Below are 20,219 nucleotides of genomic sequence, written 5' to 3'. Positions count from 1 at the left end.
TGCTGTGTTTTGGGGGTGTTCTGTACACATTTACTCTCATTTACTGGTCTTCCGTCCAATAAACAAGCTTGGTTTCTATAGCTACAGGTGGTGACTAGTGGCTCCCTTCAGGGTTGGACATCCAGAAATCAATCTAGAATGAACACATCAGGAGTCTGAGAGAAATCCATTGGTGAAAATTGGAAAGAATTCCCGTAATATTTATGGCTATTAAGAAAAAATAAATCCATAAATAAAATAAAGTAGTTTTGAAAATGCATCCTGCATCTTTTAGTGGTAACATGTTAATGTGAGCTGACACAAAGCAACTTCACATACGTAGAGGTTGTGAGTCGTGGCATAAATAAAAAAAAGAAAGAAAAAAGAAAAGAATAATGTAGAACTTGGTGTACGGCTCTGTCCCCCACCCCAACAGCACTAGATGTGTTCATTAGGAGAAAAGATTCAGGGCAGTGAATCTATTTGTCAAACAGCACTTCCTCACCTTATACTGAGTGATGCTCACTCGACCAGTGTTGGGTATAGCTTTCCAACAGCGGTGGCTAATCTGTGTGTGACAAAAGATATTTTTTTGCTGGCAAATATTTTTAGTAACAACTACATTGAGCTAACAAAGCAGTTTCTTGCTCAGCAAATTAAAATGGCCAAAAGCAATAAAACTGTGCTATTATTCCCAAAATAAAAATGTTCTATGATTTGATTGTGTTTATAATTGCAGGAATTTATTTATGCCAGTTAAAAATAAACTACAGCGCAGCTTTGCCAAACAAAATGGCAGCTAAAGAATGGAAAAAGGCAGTGGAGTATTAATGGACTGAAATACATTTCACCTACCAGATCATGGTTATATACTGGATCAATTCTGCCCATTTCAGGGTTGCAGTAATTACTACAGCTGAGGTTACACACCTTTATATATATATATATATATACACTGGGAGGTTATGGGCTTTTAAATGATAAACACTTCAGCAATCTGAAGCTTTGTTACATTTACTTAAGACCGTTTTAAGATGAAAATATACTTGGTTTTCTTTTGTGTTGTGTGTTTCTTGGTGTCAGTTTCTGGGCATTTCAACCCGATTATATTTAGCTGTCACCGAGCGCATTCAGTGCATCTGTTAGCAGCATCAGGACTTTCATGGCACCAAAGGCCATGATTGCTCTGCTTCCACATCTTGGGTTTGCTGGTGCACTTTGCTGCTCCAAAGGAAAGGGGACACTCATCTGACTTTATATACAACTTACCAATACACAGAACTTGTATTAGTCATTTACAAAGTTTACAGTGAGGAAATTCCTGCAACCTATTGGGAATGTGAACACACTTTTAAAAGAATTCTGCATTACTAAAACTGTAAAAAAAAAAAACAATTACTATTAGGCCCAGATCACACTTTATGCATCCACGTGCCTGCAGAGGTTTTCTTTCACTTTGAAACCTTTGGCGCTGTGTACAGGAGACCAGAGGAGGATTCACTCCGACAGCTCAGTCAAAGCATACAAATTACAACACACCAGGATGTCCCCACAACAGCAAAGTTGCACACAAAAGCTCACAAACTGAAATAAAACAAATGCTGCTCCAACTTAACGATAGAGGAAACACTGAGCCTGTTCAAATACACAACCATGTGAAATTTTAGCAGACAATGAAGCAGATGGTAGCCATGGAAACTCGCTTGAGATCATGGGAGGATGTCCGACAGTACACACACGTACAACTCGGCTCTTAAAGAATACAAGGACATACAAAAGAGGGCTGAGAAATGACAAATGGAATGGAATTTGAGTACGCATGTGCAAAATACTACATTGCTTGGACTCTCGTGCAGGATGAATGGAACCGAGGGCATTCGGGGTGGGTTAAAAATATGTATTTGGTGATGTATCGTCAACCTTCCATGTGCAATACGATAGTCGATACGCCAGGGCAAATATTGATATTTTAATTAAGAAATTAAAGCGCTCTAAAGTTTTGTCACTACGTCATGTCTTCTCGCAGCGGCTAAAATTAATGAGTGAAATTTGAACAGAAGTTACCTGGCCGAGGAGAGGAATTTACAGCGGGATAATGGCGGAGAAAGCTACATTAAGAGATGCCCGATCTACATTCAAAACATAGACTTTATGCACTTTATTGTCCATGTTGTGAATAAATGGAGAAATCCTGCAATTTTATCTTTTCATGGACGTTTTTGTTTCCTTCAGTTGGACAGATATTGTGATGTATCACTATATGATTGTCTTGCAATAGATTGATTATCACAGAATCTTTGTATCGTGGACCATGAATTGCATATCGTATCGCGAGGTACCCTGTGATTCCCACACTGGCATGCCAATTTGCAAAGCCGCTCTCTGCAGACATGGAATCCAGAAAGTATGACGGAGCCCTTATAATTATACCTCAGTTAAAACCATAACCTATACACACACAGTGCATTGCAAAATACCACTTTCAACTAAATTCAAAGAGAAATTCACTTCTGCCGATACACTGTACCTTCAGTAGCTGGTGAGAAGGTGATGCCCTCTCTCTCGTGCAGTGGCAGGGCACTCAGTCTGGGAATATCATCCGGCACCGTGGCACGTGGCTGCCCCAGAGCCACTGCTGCTGCCCGACAGACATGTTTGATCCTGGGACCACCCAGTGGCTGCTCCTGCACAATAAACAAGAACAGAGAAATACTTGAGGGTAAATTAACAACCCATTAGTTAAAACAGCTACATCATGACATTTTATCTCTGTTTACAGAATTTTACCCATTTATTTCAAAGTTGACATTTATCAACTCCAGCTTCTCACTTCTTAAAAAACAAAATCATTATTTTTTCTGTTCTGCTCAACTGTCACAGCTCAGCACCTTCATACTGTGCATTTCTCTGGAGTTTCCCCATGAGTGTCTGTGTTGCAGACAGCGGTACACACATAAAATGAAATAGGGAACACTCATGCACACATGCAGCAACCCAATTTAATCAAACATATTAATTAAAAGCATTACCTGACGACTTGTATCTTTTGGGGATGCACCAAGTCTCCTCCTCCTCTCAGTCACTGGGCCTTGTGACTCTTTGGAGCCCAACTTTTTTTGTAGAAATATTAAAGAAAAACAGTTGAAGAACAAACCAGAATGACAATATTATATTCCTAAAAATATGAAACTGAGAAAATGCAAAACACAATAATTGAAAGAGCCAAACAGAGTGAAATTCCTTGACACAAAGTATAATGATCACAAGAACCCAAATAATCCATGAAATAAGTGCTAGCTGTCCAAAATTGATAATTACACATTAACTACCTATTATTCTCATACGAGGACATACATGTCATATACAGTCGCTCTTGCAAATGGTAAAAAAGAAAAAGGTTATACCAGTTTGACCTCTAATTTAATTCATAATCATAAAAATAACCTGAATATTTGCCTTTGTTTCATGGAGATTAATGAATTTACAATTGACAACCATATGCACCACTTTGAGAAGCATCAGTAACCAAGACAACAACATCTTCAGTTTTTCTTTTGCACAGATTTAATGAGGTGGAATCTTACCTGTGACAATTTGAGCTGCTTCTGCTGATCAATCTTGATGAGCTGCACTTTGGCTTTCTTCAGGAGGTGGAGCATCCTCTTATTAGCTCCACTGAGACCAACTCGATAGCTGGGTGCAGTGACTTCAGATGTCTCGTGACCGTCTCCTGTCATACTTTCTGGCTGATCTGCACCAAACAGAATGAACAGAGGAGCTCTGATTCAATCAAGCAGGCCCGCATAATAAAAACACAAACAGTGAAGCAAACACTGAAATGTGCCTAATTATCTCTTGCGGGACATTGATAAAGATGACTTTCTTGGGTCTAGGGATTTGTTGCATTCAACTTCTAAAATAAAATCAAAACAATTTGTTTTTTGAAAACCTTATTTTGGCCAGTTTAACTTGACATTTGATGAATTTCTAAATAATTATAATAAAAAAGTGGCATTCCTTACTTTTGTTTCCAGTATCTACCACTGGCACCTGAGAGGGCGTATTCTCATGAGTGTTCACCACTACTGCTAGTTTTCTCACGACTCCAGGAGAGTCCATTTCCTCCATCATGATCTTCGATCGCCGCCTCTTCCTGACATGGGGAGTTAAGCCATCCTCATCATGTGTATAATCCCCCTGGGTGTCACTTTGGCCTCTCTTTTTCTCTGCCAGTTTCAAGGTCAGTTTTTTCAGATTCTTGTAAATTTCTATGTGGCTCGTGCCTGGACTGGGCTTTGACTTTGTCACAGCAGACGGGTTGTTAAAACCAGAAAAAGAATTGTCTGATTGTAGAGACTTGCCATCACAACTGGACTCATCATCTTTCTGTTGATTCTTGAGCCATGTTGACACATGACCCTTTGGAAAGCGAATCATCTCCTCATCAAAGAACCTCTTTGGAGCTTTAATAACTCGGGAGGACCGCGCACTGGTTACAGGAGTGGAGTTGTTTGAGCACTGCTGGACTTGTTCCGATATCGAACTGGGTTCCCCCTTCGACTGAGTGATGTTCTGACCCTTGTTGTCATCCTGCGTCATTGTGGCGGGAACAGGCTCTGTAACATAGGCGTAAAATACCCGCCGAGTGCGAGAACGACGCACTTTTGGGAGGTTACTATTTGATGGTGGTTTCCTCTTGTGCCCAAACAAAGACTTGCGTGGTCTTCTATGTGTTCGTTTCTCAGGAGATTGTGCAGGCTTACACTCAAGAGGCATCGCTGCCTCCACACCGCTCTGAGCACCAGCCTCAGCTGCAGCCTCAGGAGAGGCACCCATATTCTTGGTGATCCTCTTCCTTTGCCGTTTGTGGAAGGACGTAAAGGACAGGGCAACTGCTTGAGATGTGCGTCTGGTGTGAATAAATCGTTTTACAGCAGGCTGGGGCTGGTCCTCCGACACTTGACCTTGTTCTTTGACCTTGGTCGTTTTTTCTGCACCCTTGACAGCTGTCAGAGTGCTCACCAGCTTATAGTGCTTGGTGCCATCAGCTGGGGAGATGCCTGAGTCGGCTGTTTCTCCTGACTTCTTGATAAAGGCAGCTGATCGTGTACTACTCTGTCTACCTGACGCCTCCTCAACTGCATGTTTGGCTTTTGTAGTGGGAGTTGCATGCTCACTCTGCAGTTTAATTACCACCTTGGATGATGGTTTGTTTTCTCCTGGGCTTTCTTCGAGACTCTGTCCGTCTTTGGGAAGCCTCGGTACAATTTTCCCAATCAGTGTTGTTTTTGGGTCTGAAGCGCAAGAAGACTTTGCTTGGCTCAAAGTTGAAGACCGAGAAACAGGGCCAGTTTTTTGTGGACAAATTGTTGTGGTCCCAAATCCAGTGAAATCTTCCTCCTGGAGTAAAAATGAAGAAGAATATTTTAAAACTTAACTGATAAAAACAAAATATCCTTAAGTATTGGGTTGAAATACAGCATATTAAAACTCTAATGTCTTGTGTGCATAGACACATAAATATTGAATAAATAACATACACCACAAATGGAAATATTACCACAATTGAGGGAATTGATGTGAAAACTACGATGAAAGTTCACATAATGAACAAATTATGATTTGTTTTCTTAGTTTTCCTTTTTAAACAAGGACAATTAATGCAATTAATGGGTTCAGCAGGTGCTCAGGTTTCCAAGTGTGTGGGATGTCACATTCTTGCTATCATGATGACATGCTGCAGCACAGCTGTTAGTGCCATTGACCTTACATTACACTCAGATCAGAGGCAATATACAAATCAAACTGAAGATAAATTCTCTCTTTCCTTTTAAAATGTCCAGAGGATAAAGTGTGTTTTAGATTAAATAAATCTCACTTGGCACAAACGAAAGATAAAATAATCATACTTTTATTTTTATAAGAGTACCATCACCTAATTGTATGAATTTTTCATTAGCCCAGAATGAGCCTTTTATATTTATATCAGAAGCATGGTCAGCTCTACAGAGACCACCAATTTAGACCACCATGGTTTTACAATAGCCCACAATGGATAAAATAAACATCTTTTGAGTTTTGATGTCAACTGAAGGCTAGACACATGGAGGGGAAGGGTGAGGGATATTAGGCTGAAACATGCAACTTCACCAATACTGTAAATGTTGCTTAATTTTACACACTGCATCTTTAGGGAAATATATTTAATATTTTTTCACCCACTTCATTACAGACATTAAAACATCAACACCATCCTTACCCCCATGTCTCAGATATGACAGTTCTATGAGTCAAGTCAACTATGAGAATTAACTTAGCAGATTTCTACCTGAGCAGCACCACATGAGCACAAAAGCAATAAAAAGGTGCAATAATCTGTAATCTAGCAGTAATGCAGCACCACCAAAGTGTAAGGAGCTCTGAAACATGATTAGTGTCCAGCATCCTCTAATTCTGGCACCACAGATGCTTTGACTGCATACTACAGCAGATCAAAAGCACACTGACAACTTGGTTTCCAATTACTCACATCCATCTTCACACGCAAAATAGCAACACTGTAGATTGGTCAGAGATTAAACTACTCCTATAAAACCTCCTTCTTCTCACTGCAGAACACAAGTGTGAGGCACTCTACTTGCATCACCCACAAGGTTTAGTGTGAGCCACGTGACTGTTACTGTCCACACTGAGGGAATTGCATCAGTGAAGTCTGGCTTATGTCAGATACAAAAGCCTGTGATGGAGCATCAGTAATATGATTAGATCCAATTTGGGATTATATCATTATCACCATCCATCTGTGTTGCTGCTGCTGAGAAAACACCACCTGAGAATGCTCGAGCACACAAAAAAAGCAATCAGAAGCTATATCAACACATAGACAGATCCGAATCCTCCATGTTGTACATGTAGGCCCACTTTACATGTAGGCCCACCTGGCATTAAAATGCGTTTTCTGTGTACGGATTGCAATCGGACAGTGTCTGACCACTTGTAAGTACAGGTGTAAAACGTCCCACGGATGGATTGTTATGTAATCTGCAAAACCACTTTGGGAGGTGGTCGGAGACACATTAGGACCAGATTGAACAGAAGTGTAAATAAAATCCCTTCCCTGCTCCACCCACAATAACTGAGCAGAATGGAGGAACTTGGTGGCTCCAAGCACATTTAACATGACAGCAGCGACAAAGCTGCGCAGTCTTCTCTGCTTTTGCAGGTTTTCCACGTGCCAAAGACTAGGTGACAGGTGTAAATGCTTGTGGTGAGGAGCTATCCAATCGCTGTCTGATCGCAGGAAACACATTCTAAATGTCAGGTGTAAAGGGGGCCATAGTATATTATAAATCAATGCAGCAGTGATGAGTGAGCTGACAGAAAATAAATCAGCAACACTGATTATTTGTTTAAGTTATTTATCAAACAATGTCTAAAATATCTTTTATGGTTGTACAATGCAGATCCTCAAAGTTTAGACCACTGGTTAAAACAATCATCTTTTGGACTGAGCACATTTAATGGATTTTCTTTCCTCACAGCTTTCTGATATAGTGTTAAAAGGGTAGAATGATCAAAATAAAATAAGAGCAAATTGCAGCCCTAGCTAATATCACTCATGAAAACTACACAAAGCAGAATTGGAATTCACACTGTTACAAAATGTAAACTGCTTTTTCAGATGTTTGATATCACTGGATCTTGTAAATAAAGTGAAATTAAAATTACATAATGGCGCACCTTGCACCTAGGATAAAATTGGTGTAATACCATAACAAAAATTCACCTTAGACCTTCTTGTGTATTGCAGTCAACAAGATTTGACACAATGACCATCAATCTATCATTACATTAGAGATATCTCTCATTAAAATTGTGTTGCAGGATGCGGGGTACTAACAAATAAATTTTTTTAATAAAGAAAATATATATCAACGGAAGCACATTCCCATTCAGCAGTCGGGACAAATATATTTCAATACAGCACAAAACACATTTTGGCACAAAACCTTTAACAGAGGATTTGCAGTGCTATATATATGTATATATATATATATATCACTGACTACTTTTAAGACTTAGTGTTACAATTAAGAATATCACTGTTTCAGCGTTTCAGCACAACTCTCCAGTCTCCACTTCACAAACATGTATTTAATTTAATTTTTATGTCCACCAAGGACGTTGTTTCTGGCAGTGTCTGTTTATTAGTCTCTGAGCAGCATGACTCAAAAAGTAAAGGGTAGACCTAAAACACATTTTGAGGAGATTAGATTAAGAATGGATTTTGGTGGGGATTTGAATATGGATCTGGAATCAGACACATATTAACACTGTTACAAATTGAGAAGCCTTGGTGTAGGTTTGCACCCTCTATAGCTTTCATATTCTCTGAAATAGACAGGAGCTAAAAAAAATGTAAATAAGTGTCAGAATGATTTTTTCCGTCATGATAGTCTGTGTAAAACCAAGTTCTGATTAAAAAAAAAAGCACAAGAGTAAGAGCCACATTCACATTGTGAACACAACCTGGAGCTTTGTGTGTACCCTTCATTTGCACCCCTGCGTTAGAAACACCCAGCGGTCAGCTGACAGCATGGAGATGTGTAGTCTCTGCAAGTTATCCCCAGAAACGTTGTTTGTACGACAAGATTAGCAGCCCGTGGATTTCAGCTCAGATTGGGAGCTTAAGCTCTGTAAAATGTGTCAGGGATGCACATGAACAAAGGCACATCCTGGTTTCAACAAACAAAACGCACTTACAGTTTCTAACATACCGCCAAAGTTTCCGCCTAATGCCCTTATCATGCAAACACACACAGCTGTGAAGACAGCGGTCTATGTGCATGTAAACTGCTGGCATTTCAAAACAATTTAATACTAATGAGTGCAGACTAAACAGTCACCGATCAACCTCTCTGAAGAACACCCTGCATAACAGAGAGCTAGCTACAAAGCACAATTAATGAATGCAAGCCAACTTGCCGCTAACTAGCTTTACGTTAGCTTAAATACTTTTTGTAAATAGCTAACAAGCCGTTTAAATGTCCATAATTAAAACAATATGGATCCGTGTTCTCTGTTAGGGCACACTTGCAAATCCAGCTGACATGCTATGGTTAGCTTATTCACCTCCTCGCTGTGGCTCGAGTCAAAGCCCGCATCTCCCTGCCGCCTGTACTTCTCCGTTACCCCAAGAAGGCGCAGTAGGTACGGATCCTCGCTCAACGCGAGCCCGATGTTTACGGGCCTCGGCCCTTCGACATCCAGCTCCCCGTCGTCGGAGCCCAACCTTCCGCGTCGGGTACGTTTGTCCGACCGCAGCCTGCTGCGTAGCGAGCACGGTCGACCTGGGAAGCGAGCCCGGGCCGGAGCCTGGGTGTTCAAGCCCGCGACAGTAGCGGGAGATGATAATCCGCCTCCCGATGCCGCCATTATTTACTACAACAACACAGACTGCGCGCAGGCGGACGGAGACTGCAGCGCTGTGAGAGGTAAGATGGACAGCTCCGAGGCAAAGGCGCGAGATAGCAAAAAACACAGAGGCATCATGGGAAAACGAACTTCGCCGGCGCAGTGCCACCCCTGTTCGACTTCGCTTGAGTTAAGCAAATTCTCAGAGCACCAGTGACCTCAAATGTACGGAAGAGGTTCACGACTACATGCAATTTATCTTTAACAAAGCCAGAATTCCAGGATTAAAGTCAGAATTTTGACTTTAATCTCGGAATTCTGCCTTCTGTTTGTTTTCTTTGTTGCCAAAAAAAATCACATGTGGCCCTAATCCTCTTCCATGTGAATAAATAAATATGTATCACTTAATATATTTTAGGTCCTACATCTACATTGTGGTTCTTGTTCTTAATTTTGTTAGTGTTTTTTTCTGGTTTTAACAGCTGAATTATCATTATAATGTGCTGTGAAATTGTAGTGACGTACACCTCAAACCTCAGGGAAGGTATCTATTACCAAACTGAAAAACAGAACTCTAAAGAGCAAATATTGACTTTAAAGAATTTCACTTTGTTGTCAGTGTTGGCAATGAAGACCTATAAAATGCCTCTAATCAACCACTAATGATTTCAGCTGCACTGGCTTGTTGAGAATTAATGAAATGTTCACTTGTATTATAATACAATTCACCACTGCACATTAGCAGAGCTAAGAGCATATAACAATCACTGCTAATCATGAAGATGACTACATCAAAACAAATTCATAATTGTACATCATGGCCAATTAGTGGTCCACATATACAACCACCTCTTGACAGTGTATCACACAAGTATCACAATAGTAATTGTAGACACAATAACAGACAAACACCTCAGACATGTTACGTATTATTTAATGCAACAATTTACTTTTTGGAGGACAAATTAGACTGCAAGAGTAATACATTTGCCCATCAGATTTTGGATTTTATATTGAGGATCTTCCATGAAATTGTCACTTTTACTAGTTTTCCTGAAAATGAAATATGGTTTAAGATAAATCATTGCCATATTTTAAGAATAAACTACTTACACTATTAAAAACTTTCAGTGAGAGAGGAAATACAATTAGCAAGAGTGACGTGATCTCACGGTGGACATACTGTAAATCATAATGACGCACAGACTCTTTATTACAAGTGTAAGAGACCTTAAAAGAAAAAAGTTCAGGAAAAAAAAGCATCCATAATTCAGACTGTGCTGCAACGCGTTGCAACCTTGTGTCAAAAACTTGCTCCATAACGATTCACATAAATATCGTACTCTTACTGTAGAGAATATGAGAAGTAAGAAATACTCTGACAATCATTTTGTTGAGTGTTGTAAGAGGAAGCTGCAGTCTTTTCCCCATATAGTTAATTTTTTTCTGCTACCCCAGTTTGGGTATGCTGGTGGACCTTCTCGTGCAAAGCTCTTTTCACAGGTATGTCCACAGCTCGAGTGCTTTGAGCTGCTCCGGTCAAGCATTGCTCTCATTAGACTCTGTGCAAGTCTAAGTCTTGCAAGGAGGACCATGTTTCTCTCTCTTGTGTGCCCGTAGGGCTGCAACAGAAGGGAATTCGAGGTCACAAGCTGTTTCAGGACAAGGGATCTTTAGCTGCGTTTGCTTCTCCTTAGAGTGGCATCCCTCTGTCGGAGACTCATCATATCCTTCAAATTCCCCTGTTTCTTCCTCTTGTTTGATCTTCTTGACATCAACTACCCCTCCTTGAGCTGTGTTCTTAGGTTTACGGCCACGTTTTTTACCTGGCAACTTAGTTTCACAGTCTACATCATTAGGAAATCTCTCAAGGTGCTGCAGGAGCTGTTCTTCGGTCTGAAAACCACGACAACATTTGTAGCATTGGTAGGTGTAGATTTCATCAGGCTCCTCCGGTAGCTCGAGGTGCACGGCTTTGCGATGCCTGCGAAGTCGTGGACGACTGGGGAACACGGCGACACAGTCCCTGCAGGGATACTGTCGTTCTTTGCATTCATTTCCTCTGTGTTTGTTCACCTGCATTGAGACAGATAACACTCATCAAGAAAAACACACAGCTATCTTATCATTTTCAAAGCGAACTACATAGATTATATGTATATGATATACACAGCAGAAAAAGTAGGCTTGAATGTAGCCTATGATGTCCTCACCTCAGTGAAGGTATGGAAGCTTTTCTGGCAGTAAATGCAGAGGAAGGGCTTCTCCCCTGAGATATGAGTGGCCTGGTGTTCACTGAGCTCCTCCGAGGAGGAGAAGCACTTGTCACACCGGTAACAAGTAAAGAGTGTATTAACCTGAAAAGAGATGATCAGAAAATTGGTTGAACAATAATGAAATCCCAACTTGACACTTCACTCAATGGTTTATTTTATTAAGGGGAAAGGTTTATCATATAAAGCAAATTATTCTCTCAACTGTAGTCAAGGCTAAACATTAATCACGTATCTACTTCGCAGTAAGAATTCCCAGAGGTAATTAACTAAAAGTAATAGGGATTTGGACTTACAGGTGTACAAAAGACCCACTGAATACATAATGTAGTGAAAATTATTGTAGAACTTTCTAGCAGGCAAAGCTATTTACCTTTCATTCTATTTATCTGTTCATTGTTGTAATTGGTATCAAAGCATAGTTGCCTTTAAAGTGCCTTTAAGGTGCATTGTCAAAGCCATGTTTTGTTATATATTAACTATGTGCCTTTGTAAGTGGCTTCGTAAATCTATTTATCATCAGAACCTGTACGACTTGTCGGTTTTACAAACTGACTAATGTCTAACTAACTAGTTAGTAGCTAACAAGATGCTGTCTAACTAACTGACTAACTTCTAACTACTAACTGACTGCTGCCTAACTGCTGTTTAACTGTGTATGTGGAATAAACCTTCAGAAAGACAGTCGAGTTTTGCCCGCCGTACTTGTTCTGGTTACCCTTTCCAGAAGGGAGTATTGAGCTGAAAGGATAAGCCAGCAGAAATCTGGACAATTATAGTCTGCAATTTCACAGCTATATAAGCTGTTTAATAGTTTAAAATTGAGATGCAAAAGAATACGTTGTAGACCCAATAATCATCAAACTATTGTATATGATATGAATTGCATAAATTGTTTACTCAAAGTTTGGCTTTGTAATTTATGTCTGCCATTTTCTACCTGCTGCAGGTGGTTTTTGTACTGTTCCCGATGAGTTTTCTTCATGTGTCTCTCCTTGGCTTTGAAGTCAGAGAAGGTGATTAGGCACTGGAAACACTGCAGACCCTCATGCTGATGATCTGCAATAACATGACAAGTGGTGTGGTGATTAGTTCAAATGCAACTGTGGAAGAAAAGACTGTATGAATTGGTATTAAAGCATGCCTAGGTACCAGGCACATTGTAAATGTCAGCTTACTTGGTTGCAGTGGTATAACCACAGGCTCAGACTTGATCTCCGTTGAAGTGGATTTCACCTCACTCCCAACAATGACTTGCTCTATCTTTAACATTTCCATGCTGATGCTCCCTCACACCTCCCAGCTACATAGACCTGTAATAAAGAACACACTGTTGTTGCATACACACACAGGATGTGCACCATGCATGTTAAGTTTGTGGATACAACTGAACAGTAGCATCAGGGTGTTTACTAGAGATGCACCGCAATGAAAATTGTTGGCCGAAACTGAAAACCGAAAATCAGGAACGCTTGGCCGAAAACTGAAACACCAAAATAAATTATTATGTCAATGTGTATGGTTTTTTTTTTTTGTTTAATCTAATTTTGTTGTTACGGTTGGGACTGTGTGTATTTATCTCACTAAAGTCAATGCATTGCAATTATATAGATTACATTATAGATATAAATTAGATACATTAATATTCATGCTTCAAAGAATAAATCAATGAAGAAACTATGAAAATATTTAGGAGGATCTCAGCGAACATATCAGACTACGAGGGTGCATGCACCTCATCTGGTGCGGACAGCATGACAGCGCCGCGTCTGCGCTCTGCGCTTCTCTGTGTCCAATGCAACCTGGATCATTTCTCGACGCACTCCCCACATCCAATTACTGATCTTTATGACGAGGGTAAAGTGCAGACGCGTTTAAGTTCAGTGGATCCGAGTAAATGTCGCGGGGAGTTCATAATCTGCCCTGTGTGCAGCCAAGTTTCGCTTTTGCGCAGAGACTTTCCGGTGTTCCAGGGCTGTCCTCACGTCTTGCTGGAACCGTTTTATTGGTGTTCCAAACTGATCTTGAACAGACTACAAACGGCAGGCGCGTGCTGGCCGCAGTCTTTGCATGCATGCGTCACCACACCGTCCTGTTTGGGTGATTTTGTTTCGGAGTTAAGTCTTTCGGACGAAAACGCCTTTTTTGACAATTTTCGGCCAATGTTTCGGTGGCCGGATTTTAGGTGCATCCCTAGTGTTTACGTGAATTAATTAAACATCAACCCCAAATAAAAAGGTGCCTTTCCATATACTATGAGGCCTACTAGTGATGATATAAAAACAAAACAGCTAATGCTAGCCCTAAGCTAGCTGAGCGAAGGATGGAGGAAGAGACCCTGAACACAGAGCTACATGAATGTGCTAATATATTTCAACATTATTTCAAATTTGCGTTTACTTATTTCTTGTCGTGGTTAAAGCTGTATGTAGTCACTGAAAACAATTCGAAAAGGTATCTGCTTCTTACCGTTTGGCTCGTCCACTGAAAGGAAGCCGCGGGCTGGCCCCGTCACGTGATACGACCAAGACTGCGGACATAGGGTTATCGCGAGATTATAAAAATTCAGCGTCACCGGGATCAATATCAAATTTTTATTATTATCGGACTCAGGCACATATAAAACCATAAAATACAATTTTGAACTAACTTTAACTAAACAGTAAGAGACATAGATGTCAACCAACCCCTGTTAACGAGACAAAACATTCAAAAACAATGATGAGCTATAATTCAGTATGTTTTGAAACACTTTGCCAATAAATTATTTTTTGTTGTTATAAGCTGCTGAATGCTTCAGGGTAGCATTTGATTGAATAAACCTTTGGAGCCCAAGTGATTTTAAACTAGGACTGGTGATATGACCAAAAAGTTATTGGTAATATTTTAAAATCCTATTCTGATAAATATCATTTAACTGAAGACTGACATTTACACCTGTGGAAAACCCATTTCACAAGTGTGTGGTAAACATTCAAAACAATTATTTGTTATAACTTTAAGTATGTTTGTACAATTCTAAATCCCTAGACATTTGTGATTTGTTATGTTGGTATTTGAAAAAAATATTGCAACAACAAAGTGGCTTATAATTTAAAAAACACATACACATATATCAAAACAAAGTCAAATGACAATTTATGGTTCATAGAACTTTATTGACAATATCTTCAGACATGGCAAAGTCATCAATGCAACACTTGATGGTGAAGTGAACAGCATATTATCTTAAATAATTTCTCAGGGACACAAACGTGGGATTTTGGGCATATGAATGAGAGAAAGGAATTTAAAGAACAGAAAAGAGACATTTAAGCCCTGGCCTGCTGCTGCTGCTGCTGCTGCTGCTGCTGATGATATTCAGCGATTCGACTTTCCATCACTGGCCTCAAGTGTCTGATTAACCCCTATAAAGAGACAAAAAGCCCACAATAGGGAATTAATACATTAATTATGATTGAATTGATGCAGATGAAGAACAGATGCAGAAAATAATGTATACCCATCACTTTAAAAGCATTATGTCTCTGAACTTTCTGAGGTTATGGTTTGTAGTTGTCTGTTTACTCTTCTTCGTTAGACCTTGCCAAATCTGTTACAAATCAATATAACATCTGTGCAACAAATCCTTTCATCATCAAGATGATTTTATTTTACAGTTTTTTATTCTTTGCTGGAGCGGTATTGATTGAATTTTGAGATTGTTAACCATCAGTATAGAAAACTTTTAACGTAATGCAGTACAATTTAATTTCAACACTTTTCAGTTTGGTAAATCACCATAGAAGTGTGAAAATGCATTATGAGAACACATGTGGATACCTGCACTGGCCAAGCCGCGCCATCTCCCAGGGCACAAATGGTGTGACCCTCGATCTGCTTACTGAGCTCCCAAATCATGTCGATCTCTGCTGACCGTGCATCACCACGTACAAAACGCCACATCATATTGTTCATCCAGTCCACCCCTGGAGAAAAAGTGGAGAATAATACTTAATAATTTGGACATTTGAAAGAGAGGGGGCCAGACAGTGAGAAACCTTAGCTAACACACTGCATGTGAAACATTAACTATGGCACTGTAGATGCATTAAATGAAACTGAAGCCATGCTTACCTTCTCTGCATGGAGTGCACTGGCCACAGCTCTCATGTTTGTAGAACTCTATCAGACGTGCAATGGCTCGGATAACGTCAGTCTGCAGAAACAATGTATCAGTCAATGTTACACATGGTTGCACACTTTTTTATGTACAATATATTATGCTGTAGAAGGGACAAACTCACAGATTTGTCCATGACAATAAGAGCCGCTGTGCCAAGCCCAGTCTGAGCTTGAACGAGGCCGTCAAAGTCCATCAGCACCTCTTCACACACACTCTTAGGAATGAGTGGTGTTGAGGAGCCACCAGGAATTACAGCCAACAGGTTGTCCCACCCACCACGAACTCCACCTACAAGACAAATGTCGATTCAAAGGAGTTAAAATGCCTAAACTGAGATGTGCTTAAGCTATCTTAATATTTTCCGGCCATGATCCCCATGAGTACAGAGAAATGCGACCAGATATCATATTTTTGTTGGTTTGTCTGGGCTCTTTGCAACATTGATGTCATGTATACCTGCATGCCTCTCAATGAGGTCCTTCAGAGGGATGGACATTTCCTCCTCCACAGTGCAGGGGTGATTAACATGGCCTGAGATGTTGAAGAGCTTTGTGCCCGAGTTTCTCTCTCTGCCAAAGCCCACAAACCATGAGCCTCCACGGCGACAAATGGTGGGCGCCACAGATACCGTCTCCACATTAGCAACAGTTGTTGGGCAACCAAACACCCCTGTGTAAATGAGTAGAAGAGTGTAAATGTGAGGTTGATTTTAGAGCCGTTTCAATTTGGCAAGAATTAAAGATCAGATTACAACTGCTGGCAGGCTGTAGAAAATATTACCAATGTAAAAGAGAAGCACCAAATACAAACATCAAATTTAACCTTCCAAAATCCACTTTCTGGTGAAACTCACCCACATCAGCAGGAAATGGAGGCTTCAGACGGGGCTTCCCTTGCTTTCCCTCTAGGGACTCAATAAGAGCAGTTTCCTCTCCGCAGATATATGCTCCAGCGCCACGCATCACAAACACATCAAAGTCATAACCAGAGCCACAGGCGTTCTTTCCAATCAGCCCAGCAGCATATGCTTCATTGATAGCAACCTACGAAAAGTGATGTGATAATGAAAATGTAATTAAAAATACAGGATGAAACTTTTTTTTTTCTTTGCAGTTTTCAAAAAGTTTTACCATAAACATGGTTTCGGGAAATATCACCATCGGCTGTGGTACATATGACATGACTGGAAATTGTGCTGCAACAAGCAAACATTACAGATATAATAACAGAGACAGCATGAATAGAGTCAGGAGAAAGAAAGGGAAATAATGTGTGTTTGTTTACGTTTCTTGCCGTTTGTGTGTGCATATTCGGTGATTTTACAGACCCTAGGCGACTTTTTTTCTTCAAAAAAGCGAATAGTGAAAAATCTAGCAACTTTCTGTCATAAACCTAAATACTTTGAAGAGAAGGAAATGCACAATTCTGTGAGATCCATCCAACTGTATTTACTGCAGGCATAGAGTCAACACACACACAGAGAAGCACTGTGTGGAACAATCACTGATCTGTTTTGTTTATTCACACAATAGGTTTTGTTTTCTCCTCTTTATTTTATGATTCAACACTTTTTTTTACCCAGTAATCTTGTTCGATCACAGATAAGCCCCTTTATTTTAGGGTATGACATGTTAGATCATTGACCTTGGTGAATCAATCCAATTATTTCCAAATAGAACTATTCAAGTCATCTGGTGAGAATGTATGTATTTTTTAATATCGCCATATGCATCGCAAAACAAAAAATCAAAATGTAAATTTTTCCACTATCGTGCAGCCCTAGAAATAGAACAACATTAAAAGCACCAAGACACATATTTGGATGCATACAGTTTAAAAGCTACATTTATCTGTTTCACCTTGATCTCCACACTATTTCAGATTTAGTACAGAACTAGTACTGTGGTATTAGTTCAATCACACTCTGTATTCAACAGTGCCATATTTACCTGCAGGTTGGATGACTCATTGTAAAACTCTCCTCTGATATAGATATAGGCGGCACGTGCCCCCATGGCCCTCCCAGCAATCAGACAGCCTTCCACCAGCTTGTGTGGGTCATGCCTCATGATTTCCCTGTCCTTACAGGTGCCAGGCTCTCCTTCATCTGCATTCACCACCAGATACTTTGGCCTACAAAAAGGAAAGAAGACAGTTGAGTCCTTTTCCCCCCCAAAAGTATCAACTATGTTTAGTCAATGCCCAAACTGTCTGGTCTTCATGTCTGGCCAGTATTACACATTTACGCATTTTGAAGCTATTCTAGTTCTATGTAGAGTAAATAAGGCACGGGTATTACACTCCAATGTGTAACATTTTGTTGAACTTGTTTTATTTATAAACTGAAAATAAAACCTTATTGTATAAATTGTTGTTTTTCATTACCACAGAATGAGCCTTTTATATTTACATTAGCATTAGGAGCTGCAACAGCTCATAATTGGAACAACAGACTTCGAGGGGCAAATGAATTGAACTGCAACATGCAACATTTTACACACTGTAACTTTAAGATTGAATTTGTAACCGAAAATATCCCTGGTAACCAAAATCAGTGCAAATTATTCATGGGAAGAAATCTGAAAACCTGACATTTCACTGTTGTGAGTCTTTTTTTGTTTAGATAAAAATCAGAAAATAATTTGGATTAGTATGAGGGGGAAATGTAAATGTGTGTGCATCTCCACACTGACCTGCCGTCACTGGGCTTGTTCATAAAGCCCCATTTCATGCCTGTAGGGAAACCAGCTCCACCTCTCCCACGCAGACCAGAGATCTTAATCTCATTGAGGATCCAGTCAACACCCTTCAGAAGGATCTCCTTGGTTTTGTACCAGTCGCCACGCTTCAAAGCTCCATTCAACCTGACGCACAAATAGGAACAGCTTAGGACTGTTTTCTGTTTAAAGATATTATAAAATTAGTTTTTAATCCAACAAAGTGTCAGGTTAACAACAATGAATTTATCTTTACTACTTTGCCCAATACTTTACATTGTATAAGGAGATGGAAAACATATTTAATGGTAATAGATTTTACAAGAGACTGTAACATTGATGATGTTACCTCCACTCATGACGGCCATAAAGGTTTGTGAAAATTCGGTCTTCATCTGCCAGTCCACCATATGTGGTTTTCTTTGGAGCACTCTGGAAAAGTAATGCAAAGAAACATAAGGCAAATGTAACTAATGGATTTACAGTTGTTTTAAATGAATTCAGTCCAGTTACCTGTGCTGTGCTGTTGAATCGAGTTAAAGCGGTCACTCCACCTTGAGTGATGGCAGCTGGGGCTCTAGCCACACCGCTCACCACAGCACGAGAGAGGGACAACATACTTCCTGGGGGATGGAAAGATGCCAACATGTTATTTAATACCTACATAAAACCATGATGCACAGAAACGGCAGAGAGCTTTCTCTAAAGTTTAGACTTGAGTATATAAAATACTAAACTTGTACCCTAACCATATACTACACTATATAATACGTACTAATACTACTTATTAACAGCCCTCTAACTGACGAACGGCTCTAGCTTGACATCAGTCCATATAAACACAAGATTCATGTCGCAATAAGCAAAAATATCGTTTGGTTGTAATATGCTGTACATCTTGCAGAACATCATCAAAACAAAAGCTTCCGATTGGAAGTTAACTCTGGATTAACAATTTATTTCAACGGGACACCCAATTCGCAGACACTTCAGGCTATTGGTAATTAGAGTAAATTTGCTTGACACTGCAATATTTTTGACAGACATCCTTCTTAATTTTCTTCGTTGTATCAGACATCTTGTATAACCTCTTAAGTAACGTGATGTCAGAGGTGTTGCTAACGTTAGCAAACAAACAACACGAGAAGCAACAACAGGCATTCTGTACCAAATGTGAAAATTCAGTTCAACAAAATCACGTTCTTTACTGAATAACCACGAGGATATTTGTACACTTTTGCCTCGTTTTTAAGAATTCACACTGACCTCCATGTTCATTGTGCTATTTCTAGCCTAGCTTCGCCGAGTTAGCAAGCAGTTAACCTTGTAATGTCAAAATAAAAGCAGCGCATGCACGACACAGTCTGCAGATTTCACGGTCACAACATATTAATACAACTGTTAAGGATAACATTTTCTTTCAAATCAGTGACGCGAAGAAAGCCTCAATGTATGTAAGCAAACAATCGGTACAGCTCACTTACCTCTACGTCCCGAGTTTATGAAACATCGACAGGAAGTGCCCTCCTCCTTGTCCTCATTCTTCTTCTATGGTGTTTAACGGCAACTTACGTATAATTGCTTCATTACTGCCACCTTCTGGTGTCAGTTAATCCTTACAATCCACACAGACAGGAACTATCTGCATTGTCTACTTTCTCCACATTTTTC

At 39.9% G+C, this 20,219-nt stretch overlaps 3 protein-coding genes across 8 annotated transcripts in view; all 3 read right to left on the bottom strand.

The window, feature by feature from the left end:
- kmt2ba (lysine (K)-specific methyltransferase 2Ba) overlaps window positions 1-9,491 on the bottom strand; it is a 28,886-nt gene extending 19,395 nt beyond the window's left edge. For 4 of the 6 annotated variants that reach the window (XM_044052996.1, XM_044052999.1, XM_044052998.1 and 1 more), the window contains exons 1-5: window positions 9,112-9,491; window positions 4,002-5,379; window positions 3,564-3,730; window positions 3,009-3,089; window positions 2,507-2,663 (exon numbers count right to left, since the gene is read on the bottom strand). In XM_044052996.1, coding sequence (XP_043908931.1) covers window positions 2,507-2,663; window positions 3,009-3,089; window positions 3,564-3,730; window positions 4,002-5,379; window positions 9,112-9,414 — 2,086 coding nt within the window. In that variant the 5' untranslated portion in view covers window positions 9,415-9,491. The remainder of the gene's footprint in view (window positions 1-2,506; window positions 2,664-3,008; window positions 3,090-3,563; window positions 3,731-4,001; window positions 5,380-9,111) is intronic. The other 2 variants (XM_044052997.1, XM_044053003.1) reach the window with 1 other exon arrangement.
- An 818-nt stretch (window positions 9,492-10,309) lies between these two features.
- On the bottom strand, window positions 10,310-14,196 carry LOC122786002 (oocyte zinc finger protein XlCOF22-like). The gene is made up of 5 exons (XM_044051985.1): window positions 14,136-14,196; window positions 12,845-12,979; window positions 12,607-12,725; window positions 11,607-11,750; window positions 10,310-11,469 (listed from the first exon to the last, which is right to left on the bottom strand). Exons 2-5 carry the CDS (start codon window positions 12,942-12,944, stop codon window positions 10,966-10,968), a joined length of 867 nt encoding a protein of 288 aa, XP_043907920.1. The 5' UTR covers window positions 12,945-12,979; window positions 14,136-14,196; the 3' UTR covers window positions 10,310-10,965.
- Window positions 14,197-14,803: 607 nt separating this feature from the next.
- On the bottom strand, window positions 14,804-20,079 carry ndufv1 (NADH:ubiquinone oxidoreductase core subunit V1). Its single transcript, XM_044053472.1, has 11 exons — window positions 20,033-20,079; window positions 19,062-19,171; window positions 18,898-18,980; window positions 18,525-18,695; window positions 17,781-17,964; window positions 16,685-16,874; window positions 16,288-16,500; window positions 15,953-16,119; window positions 15,783-15,864; window positions 15,489-15,634; window positions 14,804-15,073 (listed from the first exon to the last, which is right to left on the bottom strand). Exons 2-11 carry the CDS (start codon window positions 19,164-19,166, stop codon window positions 14,978-14,980), a joined length of 1,437 nt encoding a protein of 478 aa, XP_043909407.1. The 5' UTR covers window positions 19,167-19,171; window positions 20,033-20,079; the 3' UTR covers window positions 14,804-14,977.
- Between the last annotated feature and the right edge of the window lie 140 nt (window positions 20,080-20,219).

The sequence above is a fragment of the Solea senegalensis genome, linkage group LG20 (genome assembly GCF_019176455.1).
Source record: "Solea senegalensis isolate Sse05_10M linkage group LG20, IFAPA_SoseM_1, whole genome shotgun sequence".
NCBI classification, from domain to species: domain Eukaryota; kingdom Metazoa; phylum Chordata; class Actinopteri; order Pleuronectiformes; family Soleidae; genus Solea; species Solea senegalensis.
This window is presented reverse-complemented; position numbering and strand designations above follow the sequence as displayed.

Excerpts from the sequence above, each read along its gene's own strand:
- LOC122786002 (XM_044051985.1), bottom strand. The coding sequence starts at position 12,944 with ATGGAAATGTTAAAGATAGAGCAAGTCATTGTTGGGAGTGAGGTGAAA. Across the intron at positions 12,726-12,844 it reads GGTTATACCACTGCAACCAA|ATCATCAGCATGAGGGTCTG; the intron begins GTAAGCTGACAT and ends ATGTTATTGCAG. Across the intron at positions 11,470-11,606 it reads GCTTCCATACCTTCACTGAG|GTGAACAAACACAGAGGAAA; the intron begins GTGAGGACATCA and ends GTCTCAATGCAG.
- ndufv1 (XM_044053472.1), bottom strand. The coding sequence starts at position 19,166 with ATGTTGTCCCTCTCTCGTGCTGTGGTGAGCGGTGTGGCTAGAGCCCCA. Across the intron at positions 17,965-18,524 it reads AACAAGCCCAGTGACGGCAG|GCCAAAGTATCTGGTGGTGA; the intron begins GTCAGTGTGGAG and ends TCCTTTTTGTAG. Across the intron at positions 16,501-16,684 it reads TCCATTTCCTGCTGATGTGG|GGGTGTTTGGTTGCCCAACA; the intron begins GTGAGTTTCACC and ends TCATTTACACAG.